Source organism: Patagioenas fasciata, chromosome 1 (genome assembly GCF_037038585.1).
Source record: "Patagioenas fasciata isolate bPatFas1 chromosome 1, bPatFas1.hap1, whole genome shotgun sequence".
NCBI classification, from domain to species: Eukaryota; Metazoa; Chordata; class Aves; order Columbiformes; family Columbidae; genus Patagioenas; species Patagioenas fasciata.
The window spans coordinates 128106948-128119393 of NC_092520.1; the positions used below are offsets into that span (position 1 = coordinate 128106948).

Genomic DNA, 12446 nt, shown 5'->3' on the forward strand with positions numbered 1-12446 from the left:
AAGAAGAGCAGAAGCAGCAGGTCTTTGCCTTTTGATCCCAGCAGCCATTGGAGACGTACGTCGCCATCCCAGTAGGCACAACTAGTGTCATGTTGAGGAAAGAGATGGAGGCATCAATTTTTCCTTTCCAAGTATCAGCAGGACTCTTTGCTGGGTGTGGGGAGAGTGATATCATTAAGACACATCTTCCCCTGATGTTCCAGCATGAAATGAAAGAGCAATGGGAGTCAAGGGCATTGTCTGCCTTCAGGGAAGAGCAATTTAAACACTTGTGAGACTCCCCTCCATGGAATATGAAATAGGCTCTCAAAGCACTTAAGGAGGCAAGCACGTTTTTAATTTTCTCTGTAATAGAGACAGGCAGGATGTTTCAAATGATGATAAAAGTGTGAGAGGGATAAAGACAGACAGAGCAGGTTATAAAAATGAAGGAACAAGAAAGAGAGAGGGAGAGAGCCTGTATAACAGCTGAGAGCAATCTAAGTTTGCAAACTTTTGCCAGGAAATGGATTCCAAGAACACGAGTGCAGGGGCAGGACTTTTTTTAAACTGTAACTAAGTGTGCTTTGTGTTTTGCTATATAGCCCATGGGAGGCTGGTTCCTTCAGTGTAAAACACTCTGAGACACCAACATATGGTTCTGGGAACCTGCAAACACCTGAAGGGAACACCCTGTGTATTTAAGATGAAGGCTGGTGCGTAGCTGCCATATATGTCATTCCACATTTCAGCCTCTCATTCTGAAAAACACTCCCTCTCCCTATCACTTCTTTTTCAGACGCAAGTGCCTGTGACAAGTGCCCTGAGGATTACTGGTCCAACGAGAACCACACATCCTGCATCCCCAAACAGATAGAGTTTCTGTCCTGGACGGAGCCCTTTGGAATTGCTCTGACTCTCTTTGCTGTGCTGGGAATTTTCCTGACCTCTTTTGTCCTGGGAGTCTTCACCAAATTCCGCAACACGCCCATTGTCAAGGCCACAAACCGGGAGCTGTCCTACCTCCTCCTCTTCTCCTTGCTCTGCTGCTTTTCCAGCTCGTTGTTCTTCATTGGTGAGCCCCAGAACTGGACTTGCCGTCTGCGGCAGCCAGCTTTCGGCATCAGCTTTGTCCTCTGCATCTCCTGCATCCTGGTGAAAACCAACCGTGTCCTGCTTGTCTTTGAGGCAAAGATCCCCACGAGCCTCCACCGAAAGTGGTGGGGCCTCAACCTCCAGTTCCTCCTGGTTTTCTTGTGTACGTTCGTGCAGATTGTCATCTGTGTGATTTGGCTTTACACAGCCCCACCATCCAGTTACCGAAACCATGAACTGGAGGACGAGATTATCTTCATCACCTGCCATGAAGGCTCCCTGATGGCCCTCGGCTTTCTCATTGGCTACACCTGCCTCCTGGCGGCCATCTGCTTCTTCTTCGCTTTCAAGTCTCGAAAGCTGCCTGAGAACTTTAACGAGGCCAAGTTCATCACCTTCAGCATGCTGATCTTCTTCATTGTCTGGATCTCCTTCATCCCTGCTTACGCCAGCACATATGGCAAGTTCGTCTCTGCCGTGGAGGTGATTGCGATACTGGCTGCCAGCTTCGGGCTCCTGGCCTGCATCTTCTTCAACAAAGTCTACATCATCCTCTTCAAGCCCTCCCGCAACACAATCGAGGAGGTGCGCTGCAGCACAGCTGCCCACGCTTTCAAGGTGGCTGCCAGGGCCACGTTGAGACGGAGCAACGTGTCACGCAAGCGCTCCAACAGCCTGGGGGGCTCCACCGGCTCCACACCTTCCTCCTCCATCAGCAGCAAAAGCAACCATGAAGACCCTTTTCCTCTACCAGCCTCTGCTGAGTGGCAGCGCCAGCAGCAGCGTGGGTGCAAGCAGAAAGTCAGCTTCGGGAGCGGCACGGTCACCCTGTCGCTGAGCTTTGAGGAGCCGCAGAAGAACGCCATGGCCAACAGGAACGCCAAGCGCAGGAACTCCCTGGAGGCCCAGAACAGCGATGACAGCCTGATGCGGCACCGGGCCCTGCTTCCCCTGCAGAACAGTGAGCCCCTCAGCACTGAGCCCAGCTTCCAGGCAGCTTCCAGCCCGGAGAGCAGCTCGCAGGAGTCAGTGGTGGGAGATGCCAAAGAAGAGGTACCGAGCGCTGAGGCGGAGCCTCCTCTGCTGTCAACTAACTCCCGAAATTTTATAGGCACTGGAGGTGGCTCTGTCACAGAGAACACGGTACATTCCTAACGAAAGAAGGTCATGAAAAGCATATCAGCCCCTCAAGAGGAACTTGCTCACCTCTTGCTTCTGAACAGGAAAGACAACAAAGACACGGTCCTGTGACACAGCCCCACCACACTGTACTGTTAGCGCCGGCAGGGTAATACACGTGCCTCCAGAGGAAGGAGTGTGTCTGGGAAGCCTTGGAATGAATTTGCATTTGCTTTGTTGAAACCAGGACATCTCAGAAGGACGAGTGAAGATCTCCTCTGGTGGGGCTTAAGCAGAAGTCTGCATGCTGCCTTGCCTCTGTAAGCTTTTCCTGCCAGACTGCAAATCAGCTGACTATGGGAGGCATTAGGCAATCCACTATACTCTGCTTTTACATTTATGTATAATATTCCTCTTTCCCACTATGTATAATATTCCCTCTTTATCCAGTATATGTGATCTGTAACCATGTGCATCAGGACTCTCAGCTTTAAAAAAGCAAGGTACACAGTTTCACTTGGGAAAAGTACGGTTGTGGGGAAAATAAAAAAAGCCCCAACATCCTGCATGCTGTGTACAGCCGAGGGTGTGAACATGTAAAGTATTTATGTGACAGAGTGCCCTGCTATTTATATTTAGTAATGTCCCAATCTCTCCTTTCTGCCCAGCAGGAAATACTGGACAGTACTCTTCATAGACTCCATTGCACTAGACCAAGCTACTAGGTTGCTACTGTTTTCCTCCAGCTGAGGTAGCTTTACCTCCAGCCTACCTGCTTTGGTGGAGGGGGAACAGCTTGTAAATCCCCCCCTAGAGAACGCTGTGAGAGCACAATGAGATGTATCCGTGATTATGTCGCTCATAGTTGTATGCTTAACAAAGTGTTGCTGCTGTAATATTCCACATGGCATACATGGCTAACCCCTTCACACCATAGTCAGTGTTGTGCTTTCCCATATTAATCTGCCTCACACCTACACAGAGCATTGTGCTAGTCCTGACGACACAGGTGGGCCTGAAACACAGCAAATGAAACAAGGTGAAATGGAGGAGTTAGGGATGGAGAAATAGCCTCAATGTGGTAATACGATTGCAGGAACAAGTGAATATCTGAAGTGTATGTGCCGGTAGGTAGCAGGAGGAGGAAAACATACAGGCCTGGGCTCTGAGACATGCACACACAAGTGGGTAAACTGGATATGTTTGGGCTCCTATAGGCTACCTAACAGGTTATTTTCTTCTTGACCCATCTTGAAGAGAGGGCACCTAGCACAAGGAGGGTGGACTGTACCTAAAGAAAAACAGTAAGAACTTCAGCAAAGAAAAGAGCAGAACTTCATTATTCTTGACACTTGTTCCACTCCCCCAAAAGCAGACATAAGTGCTCCTGGTTTTGCAAGGTATTCCTGTTTCTTCTCCATCCATGCTGGAAATGTTGTAAGTAAGAGAGTCATAAGAAGAGATATTTACTGCACCCTGATGGAAGAAAAAGTGTCCCTCAACATCCTGGCAGGAGGGGGTAGGGTTACATTGCAGAATTTCTTTCTCTCTTCCCAGATCTCATGTGCAAGAACAAGCACCTGGCACAAAGGTGTCAGTACCCTTCCTCATCAAACATGAAGATAATCCAGGCCACTGTGGAAAGGTAGACGGGCCTGCAGCTTAGTGTGAGCAGAAATTGAATGAATGTGTGGATGCGTTGAGGAAAATGCCACAATTCTTTTGTTACTGTTTTTGCTTGGTTGTTCTTTTGCCAGGGCAGGTAAATAAAACTTACAGGTGACATTGCTGCATAAAAACTTTGTTTTGCCACCTCTACTTGTTGCTGGTAAGGAAGAGGAGTTTGGGCTTAGGAGAGCACAGTGAAAGTCCATAACCCCAAGGAGTGTGCTGGTCAGACAAGTTATTTTAGGCTTTTTGTTGACCTGTTATATCCACCTCAGCATGGGCTCAAATTTTAATTACACCATGGAAGAACCAATCCAACTTTAAGGCCTTCAAATTAGAATATTTGATTAAAGCTATGGCACAGCTGGTTAAAAGAAAAAAAAAAAAAAGTTTGAAAACATAAGTCCTTGTGGCCACAATTTTGGAAACCACATTCTACCACTGGACCGTCAGAGTAGCTCATTGCTTCTGAAAAAACAAGTTCCTTCACCAGGCGGCTGAATGTGGCCTCTAGGTTTAGTTTAGGGAAAGGAATTAAGACTCATGGTCTCCTGAGTCTAAATGCATGAACAGAGATGGGCACTAGATGGCAGAAAGGGCTAACAAAAATAAAATAATACTTTGGTTATGGCCCACACCAAAAATGTCAGTAGCCAAATAGTTTTAGTGCTGTTGAATTATTCCTACAGGCCAAAATCAGAACAGTAACCCCTGAAGTGAAGCTGACAGCACTGATATCCTAGAAGTGCTTAGTGAATGAAACAAAATGACACAGGATACAAACTGAAGACTCTGCACTAACACATGCAGCATGAGAAACAGAAAGTCACCATCAGCTGCCTAGTTTGGAGAACTGTATTCACTGGCTATGCACACAGTAGAAAATGTTGACATTTGAGTGTTTTTCATTCTTTGGGCAGTTTTCATTCTTTAGGTGTTTTTTTGTTCTTTACATCTACTTAAAAGGAATGTGCGCCCTGGCACACGATGAGGCTCCAACAGCTGCCATAGTTTTACAGCAACAGACCAGCTGTGCTCGATTTGCTGGGGAACTCTCACCCACCCTCACTGTACATGTACCCTGAGCTCTGAGCATCAAGCTCTATGCACTGTGTGACAGCTGCTGCTGCAGCCTCTTCTGGTGATGCACACACTACATACTAGGGAAACCAAGTAAAAAAGGACCCTTTTCGTTAAAGTTATTTGCAACCAAACCCTTTTTTCTCATGCACAGAGGAGAGTATATGTTCCCATCCTGCCAAGTCCAGGAGAAGAGGAAGTTTGCTCAGACACCTGTCCAAAAGCCAGTCTGTGTTTTGCACAAGAAAATACTGATGAAGACAAGTTGGGTAACAACCTTCTTTCGAAAGCTCAAGCCTGCAGACTTCCACTGACATGTCACAACAGAAGCTGTCCACATGCATGGCTGTCCCACCCTGCAGCTCAAACACCTACTGGAAAGCACCCGCCAATGTCGGTGTTTCCCAAAGCACCTGGCAGAGAAGCAACAGCAGTGGGGACAGAGGCAAAGAGTATTATCAACTCCATGGTGGGATTTCCATTGGCAAACATGGCCAATGGGCAGGGAACCATCCCAGTGAGCACCCCGATACTTCACCCTCTGCTCACAAACCCAGCTGAGCTGTGCCGGCCCGAAGCCCCAGCAAAACATTTACTTGCTCTCCACAGAGGAGTGAGATGATACCAAGGAAAAGAAATCCTTCTTCCCTGGTCTGTTTCATCCTTCTCACCATGTCCCCCTTACCAGTGCAAGAAGTTGGTTCAGTATGCAATATCTGCTGTGGTTAAATTTAGGGCTATATTTACCAAACATAACAAGAAGTGCTGGGAAGTAGGGGGAGGAAGGTAGGTTTTTGCTGTTGTTTTTCCAGTAAATCTGGATGTGTAAATTGCAGTGAAATTTAGCCCAAGACCTGAACATTCAGACTGCAGTCTCACCAGGGGAATTTCTCAAAGGCTGGGCAATCCATGCAGCTTTTGGTTTGCTGGCTGAGAAATAGCAAAATCAGCCTGGGAAAGGGAATGATGAACACGGTGAACCGTGTACCCGTGGCCTGTACCGGGAAACTTTGCTCGTAGGTGATGGCTGCTGGAAAACATGACAGGCTGGAAAAGAAAGCAGCTCATGAAAGCCCTGTCCTGACACACGGTGTCACCGCCGAGGACAGGCTGCAGGTGGTCGTTCTGCCGGCAGCTTTTATTGCACCTCTTGCTTTTAGCATGTCTCTTCCTTCGGCTGGCGACTGCAGCCTGTCATGGGGCGCGACGCGTTCTTCCAAGCCCAGAGAGACCTGGTCCCGCTGTGCTGCACTAAAATTTCCCCGGCCCTGGAGCGACTGCTGCCGCCGCGAGGGTGACGGGGGCTCGGGCGCTCCCGCCGCACAGCTCGGGAGGGGCAAAGGCAGGTTTGAGCCCCCGCGTTGTACCCGGGCCCGGCCCCGCCCCGCCGGCAGCCTCGGCCCCGCCTGAGCGGGAGGGCCGGGGCGGGGCGGCGCGGCGCGGAGCAGAGCGAAGCGGCTGCCATCATGTTGTGCGGGGGCACCTCGGCGGCCCGGGCCGCCACCCCCGAGACGCAGCAGATCGCGGAGGAGGTGAGGGGGCTGCGCTGCGGCCAGCCCGGGAGTAACCCCCGGGCCCGGGAAGGGCCTGACGGCTGGCGCTGGCCTAGCCCGGGGTGGGGCGGTGGGTCTCCCGGGGCTTCTCCCGCTGGGCCTGCTGGCGGTCGGAGCCCGCCGGCTTGGGTTGGCAGCGGCCGGCGGCCGGTGTGACCGGACGGCTGGGGCCTCGTCCCGGTGTAGGGATTGGCGGGGAACCCAGGTGTTCGGCCATTGCCCAGCAAGGCTGAAGTCGGAAACGCCTTTCCTCCCCCTCGGCTTAAAAGCAGGAAGGATGACTGGGAATATGGTGAGCGGTTCCTGGCGCTCTGGAGCCCTCCCTCTGCCTGCTTGGCCTCGCGTGGTTTTATTGACTCCAGGCAGAGCAGGCTAAGGATCTTAAGGGGACATTTTGGAGGGATTTAGAGAGCAAGTGGTGACCGTGTTGAGTGCTCGGGGTCAGCCCCGGTGCTACGGGTCCCGTTACTGCTGCCGGTGTCTGTCCCAGCTACAAAAGGTCTATTAGCTTGAGGGAGGAGCTCAGGAGGTTCTTGCAAAGTCTAAATCTTGTAGCCACTTTGTTGTTGTTGTTGGAGAAGGATGAATAAAACTTCTCTACTGCTTCTTCTGTTCCCCAAAGCAGAATTCAACTCTATGCACTGCCAGCTCCAAACCCTGATGCCACTTACAAGATAGTTGAATGACAGCCCATGTTAATGGAGCAGCACCTGCTTTTTGCTCTAAAAATGCCAGTGTAGAACTAATTTCTTCTTTCAAAGCACGTGGTCTTGTTTCAGTCATGAGTGAACTCAAGTTCCGTCTGCTTTTTGGTTTTATCAGCCAGGGTGTGTCAAGCCAGTGGAGAGAGATGAAAGACAAGCTTCCCTAGACTGCAGCAGTTACTAAACATGTACAGAGCACCCAAAGGCACAGTCATTGAAATTAAAGTTTAGCTTGTAGAATCTGATGATCTTGCATTACAAAAAATTTTCCAAAAAATAACTGAACTGAGCACTAACCTGAATCTGCAGGAATGAGTACACTACTGAGAATTGCTGAGAGAGTCATAATAACTGTTTTGACCTGAAGAGGTCTACATGTCATGTTAAAGATAACATGAGTATGCAATTAGTGTTGCGTATGGACTGAAAAGTATATTTGTTTTGAATCCTGAATTTCCATTTTGTGGCAGGCTGTGGTGGTTTAGTAGTCCAAATATAAGATGAAGAGTAAAAACAAAACCCATCTGTAATCAGACGTGAATGGAATTAACAAAAAATCTGGCATTTTCATTTAAATTACCTAAATATTTCAAAGCTTATCCAGCTTGTTTTGGCTGCCAGCTTGTATTACTTTATTTAAAATACATGGGGAAACTCAAAACTGAAATTTGCCTGTGAAGTTTTGTCTGTTTTCTTAAATCAAGGTAGACTTCTAAAATTACTTTGTTTGCTTAAAAGAAAATGTTTGTAGAGATTTTTAGAGCCTGCCAGTTTGTTTGCCATAAATACATTTCCTGTTCCTGCTTTTCCAGTTCTTGCCTCCATTTTATTGTTTCGTAAGAACGGCAGCGATGGCCGAACATCGGTCAGATTTGTGGACCTAGCAAGTACTGCTGCTTGCCCAGAGCAGGTACAGTGGGAGACAGAGCAGGACAGCTTCCCTCTGACAGTGTCTCTGGCTGAGGAGTCCCACAGTAACTGCCTCTCCACAGCAAGGATTTCCACCCAGGCCTGTTCAGTCCTTGGCTTCCCGCTGTCACCTGTGGCAGAGGTTAGTCAGGGTGATTTTTGAACCATCTGCTTTTCAGTAACTGCTCTGGGAGGAAGCAAACAGACCACGCAGAACAACAAAGAACGTTCAGGGCATGATCGAATCACAGATTTTTGGGTGGGAAAGGGCTGCACCTCCTGCCCAGCACAGGGTCAGCAGGCCCAGGCTGTTCAGGGCTTCGTCCAGTCAGGTCTTAAAAACCTCTGAGAACAGAAACTGCACAACTTCTCTGGGCAAGCTGCTGTTCTGGCAGAGTGTCGTCACGGGAAAAGCTCCTCCTTATATCCGGTCTGAACCTCCAATTTCAATTTATGACCATTGAGTCTCGTTCTTCTGCCCCTCTGTAAAGATCCTGGCTTCTTGTAAGGACTGGAGAGCTTTTATCCAAGCCTTCTCTTCTCCAGGCTGAGCAAGCTGATTTTCTTGCTTTCCTCACAGCAGGAGTGCTTCAGCCGTCTGACCTCACGGTGGCCCTCTGCTGAGCTTGCTACAGTTTATTGGCATCTTTCTTGTACTGGGGGCCCAAAAATGGACACAGTATTCCACATGTGCTCTAACAAGCACAGTAATCGTTTGCCTCTCTCTTCTGGCGAGGCTCCTGCTGATGCAGCCCGGAATGCTGTTACCTTCATTATCACCAGGGCACCGTGATGGCTCATGATTGGTGCACTGTTCACCAGGACCTCCAGATCTAGACTGACATGATGAACTAGTATGGTGGGCAGTACCAGGTCTTTCAAAGAGTATTTCTGGGCTCTTCCTCTCAGTACTGCATCAGAATGCCCATTGTCACATGCTGCGGTTGAGTCATTGTCACAGTAAGATCCTGACAAGCTTGCAGCCACGTGTCACTTCCCCCCCCCTCCCCCTGCTGCCTGGGCTCATGGAGTTCAGTGTTCAGCTTGCTGGTGGAAACAAAATGTGCTGAGCCAGGTCAATTTGGAGACTTGAGAAACCAACCTTGCATAGCACCTAGGATTGCCAAAGAAGTACAGGACAGCACAAGGTCCATGGGATACTTATGCCCACCCTCTCCCCTGCTGCTTAAAATTTGTAATGGTAGCTCTAGTGATGGAAACTGAAACCACTTGCTCCATCCTCTGACTCAGGGAGGACTGAATCACTGCACTTTCTGGGGCTGTGCTCTTCCTTGCATCTTCAAATGCAAAGTTGTTGAGTGCGCTTTGATTTCCATATGGAAAAAAAAAAACATGTACAAAAGCATCCAAACATCATTGTCTTACTTTTGATGTGCTGTCCATGGCCTGGAAGAAGTGTAGAGGGTATGACCTCTGAGGGATGATGTACAGCGTGGTCACAGCTCTCAGCAACCAGACAATCACTGATCACCTGTCTTGGGAAGGCACCAGAGTTTAGTCCTGCTCCTTCTCAGTGGGAGGATGTACCCTGTGGCAGGAATTTTCTGTTTCTGCTTCACCTAGAGCACCTGAGCAGTGGCAAACTGGCACTTGTTTTCCTCCAAGGAAGCAGGTGGAATTCTGGCAGGACAGCAAATATGTTCATTCTCCTCGACTTTAGGAAGAAGGGGGAATACGCCATATAGCTGCAAAGAGAAAATGACTCACTGCTGGTACTGTTGCACTGAGAGTGGAGGGAGGGCTACACAATGATGTGGTGCAGGAGGTAAGGTCTGGGTAGACCTGCACTTGCAGCAAGGACTCCCAAGACTAATTCATATTGCCCTTATAAACAAAGCCTGAAATCTGCTTCTCTGACAATTACCATGTGGCTACAATGTTCTAGAGAGCCAAGCGTGGGAAAGAAGAGCGGCAACTCTTGTGAGTTCATGCCTCCCACTGAGGTATTGGACAAGTTATTCTGATTTCTTGAGCACAGGTTTTGCGCTCTGGAAATAGGGATGATAGCTCAGAAGCTTTATGGTTCAGTTATTTTTTGGAAGATATTTGCAGTTTGAAAACATTATAGATTCCAGCAGACGTGCTGGAAGAACTGTCAGATTTGTGTTGTGTTGTAGCCTTGGGTAGTTTGCTTTGAAAGCTTGATATTTGGATGTCTGTCTGTTCTGTGATGCTGGGTCTGTAATAACTTGTTCTGAATTTGAAAAGGGAGCTAATGCTGAAGATGGCCCTTTTTCTTGTAAGAATGATAAATGTGAAAAACTTCTCTTTAAAAATATGTATAGTCTTGTGCATGTAGGTACTGAATCACTTCACATTTGTTGTTAGATATACAGAACAGAAGCTGAGACATAATAGAGGGAATAATTTGTCAACATAAACCTTCTAGAATACCCACACAGTTCTCTGTTCAAGCTCCAGATTTGATGTCAGTCTGTGACGACTGAATCACACCACTCTCTTGGCTTTGCTGCCTGTTTGGATTTCTCATCTTTCTTGAACACAAAACTTAACATGATTCATTTTGATAATTTAATAACTTGGAAAAGCAGGAGCTCTGTGTCTGGGAATTCAGCAGTAGTGACCTGAAGGGTGCAAAGGCACATTTATATTGTGGGCCTTAAGTCCTAAGTACTTGAATCTTGCATCATTCTTAAATAAACTGTTGTTTTGTTAAGGTGAAACCTCAGCTAGAAGAAAAAGAAGGGAAAACCTTTGATGTCTTCACTGCAGTGGAGTTTAAAACTCAGGTGGTTGCTGGAACAAACTACTTCATCAAGGTAGAGGACACTGGGCAATGTTGTTTGTTGTTTGGTTGTGGTTTTTTTTAATTAACACATATAGTATTTGGAATGGTGTCTTTTTTTTTCTTTACTTACCTAGAGAGGGATGCTTATGATTTGGCCTTAATAAGAAAAAAATCTATACATTAAAAAAAAAAATCCACCCCCACCTCCCAGCCCATCTCCCTGTATTAAATGGAGATGAGAGTACTTCCCTGTTTCTCATAATGATTTTTACTTTTCAGTTATTTTATGAGACTTAGATTTGGGGATAATTACACATCTGTGATGGTGAGCACTAATATCGCATTAAGTGAAGTCCAGATGTGTAAAGATACAGTGAGGTGTCAAACTGACCGTGACTCTGCCTGTAGTGATGCCACACGCAAAACCAAGCGCCTGTGATGAAAGCAGCTCTGGTTCCCTAGATGTACATTCCCTGTCTCAGGCATAGGGAGCATTAACAAACATAGAAGGATTAGAGGGTCATAAAGTCATAACTCCACAAAGTCATAACTCCCAGTCTGGTTTAAAACAAGTCCATACCTTCTGAGGTGATGGTTTTTCTAACTGCCTCTCTGCTTCACCACCTTCAAAACACACCAGTCTGCACCACCCCTCTTGCTGAAGGTTGCTGTTATTCTGTGAAACTCACAGGTTTTTATGTTTTGCAGGTCCATGTTGGCAATGATGAGTTCATGCACCTGCGGGTGTTCAAGAGCCTTCCTCACGAGAACAAGCCGCTGAGTCTCCACAGTTACCAGAGCAGCAAGACTAAGCATGATGAACTGGCTTTTTTCTAGCAAGCTTCTATCTTGTGCGTTTTCCTCATGCGTTCTTATGTGCATTTTCTATAGCCTGCAAAATGTTGATTCCTGTGCCAAGAAAGGAGAAAAGAAAGTGTCCTTTTTTTTAACTTCCTACTGGAAAAAATCAGTTGCTTTTATGCCATTCCCTTCCTGTGCAATATCTAAATTTTAGAGTCACACGGTTCTCCGTTCACCTGCACTAATGCAAATCCAGGTAGCTGCACTGACTTCAATGCAGCATAACTGCAATACTGCTGCTGAGTCCTGTTTGTGGACTTCCTTGGTTTAGAAACTGAAAGGGGAATGGCACTGGCATTCTGTATTTGCAGAAAGGAGCGAGAGGAAAACCCACATATTTTCTGTGCTATTTTGCGACTGTGAATATATCTGTAGATTTAAATTGTGCTATGTATTTTCTTGGCAAAGATCTGAAGAGAGACCTGAGGCAAAGTGGTTCTGAAAGCAAGAGGAGGATTATAGTCTTTTGAAACAAACATTCCATTGGTTATCATGTTGATCTTCTTGCAGCAGTAGTATATAATGCCCAGTAGAGGGGGTATGAGTTTAAAAACAGAACTGAACTTGCTGCTTTTCTCAGTACTAAGGAAAAGTCCTGGAAAGGAGCTTAAGCTGGACAAGCGTTTCTGCATTAATAACAATAAACATTTTTCTTGAATTGAAAGGGCATATTTGACTTTGAGTAGTGTTTCACTGTTCTCTGTACTG

At 47.2% G+C, this 12446-nt stretch overlaps 2 protein-coding genes across 3 annotated transcripts in view; both read left to right on the plus strand.

Annotated features, from left to right (window-relative positions):
- The window catches only part of CASR (calcium sensing receptor), a 77834-nt gene extending 73856 nt beyond the window's left edge, over positions 1-3978 (plus strand). For both annotated transcript variants that reach the window (XM_071814358.1, XM_065845258.2), the window contains exon 7: positions 779-3978. In XM_071814358.1, coding sequence (XP_071670459.1) covers positions 779-2229 — 1451 coding nt within the window. In that variant the 3' untranslated portion in view covers positions 2230-3978. The remainder of the gene's footprint in view (positions 1-778) is intronic.
- Positions 3979-6333: 2355 nt separating this feature from the next.
- Positions 6334-12402, plus strand: LOC136116365 (cystatin-B-like). Its single transcript, XM_065862645.2, has 3 exons — positions 6334-6473; positions 10807-10908; positions 11586-12402. Exons 1-3 carry the CDS (start codon positions 6408-6410, stop codon positions 11712-11714), a joined length of 297 nt encoding a protein of 98 aa, XP_065718717.1. The 5' UTR covers positions 6334-6407; the 3' UTR covers positions 11715-12402.
- Positions 12403-12446: the final 44 nt, after the last annotated feature.

What these genes read in the sequence shown, in the direction of transcription:
- LOC136116365 (XM_065862645.2), top strand. Translation starts at nt 6,408, where the DNA reads ATGTTGTGCGGGGGCACCTCGGCGGCCCGGGCCGCCACCCCCGAGACG. An exon ending in CGCAGCAGATCGCGGAGGAG is followed by an intron (nt 6,474 to 10,806) that starts GTGAGGGGGCTG and finishes TGTTTTGTTAAG; the next exon opens with GTGAAACCTCAGCTAGAAGA. An exon ending in GAACAAACTACTTCATCAAG is followed by an intron (nt 10,909 to 11,585) that starts GTAGAGGACACT and finishes TATGTTTTGCAG; the next exon opens with GTCCATGTTGGCAATGATGA.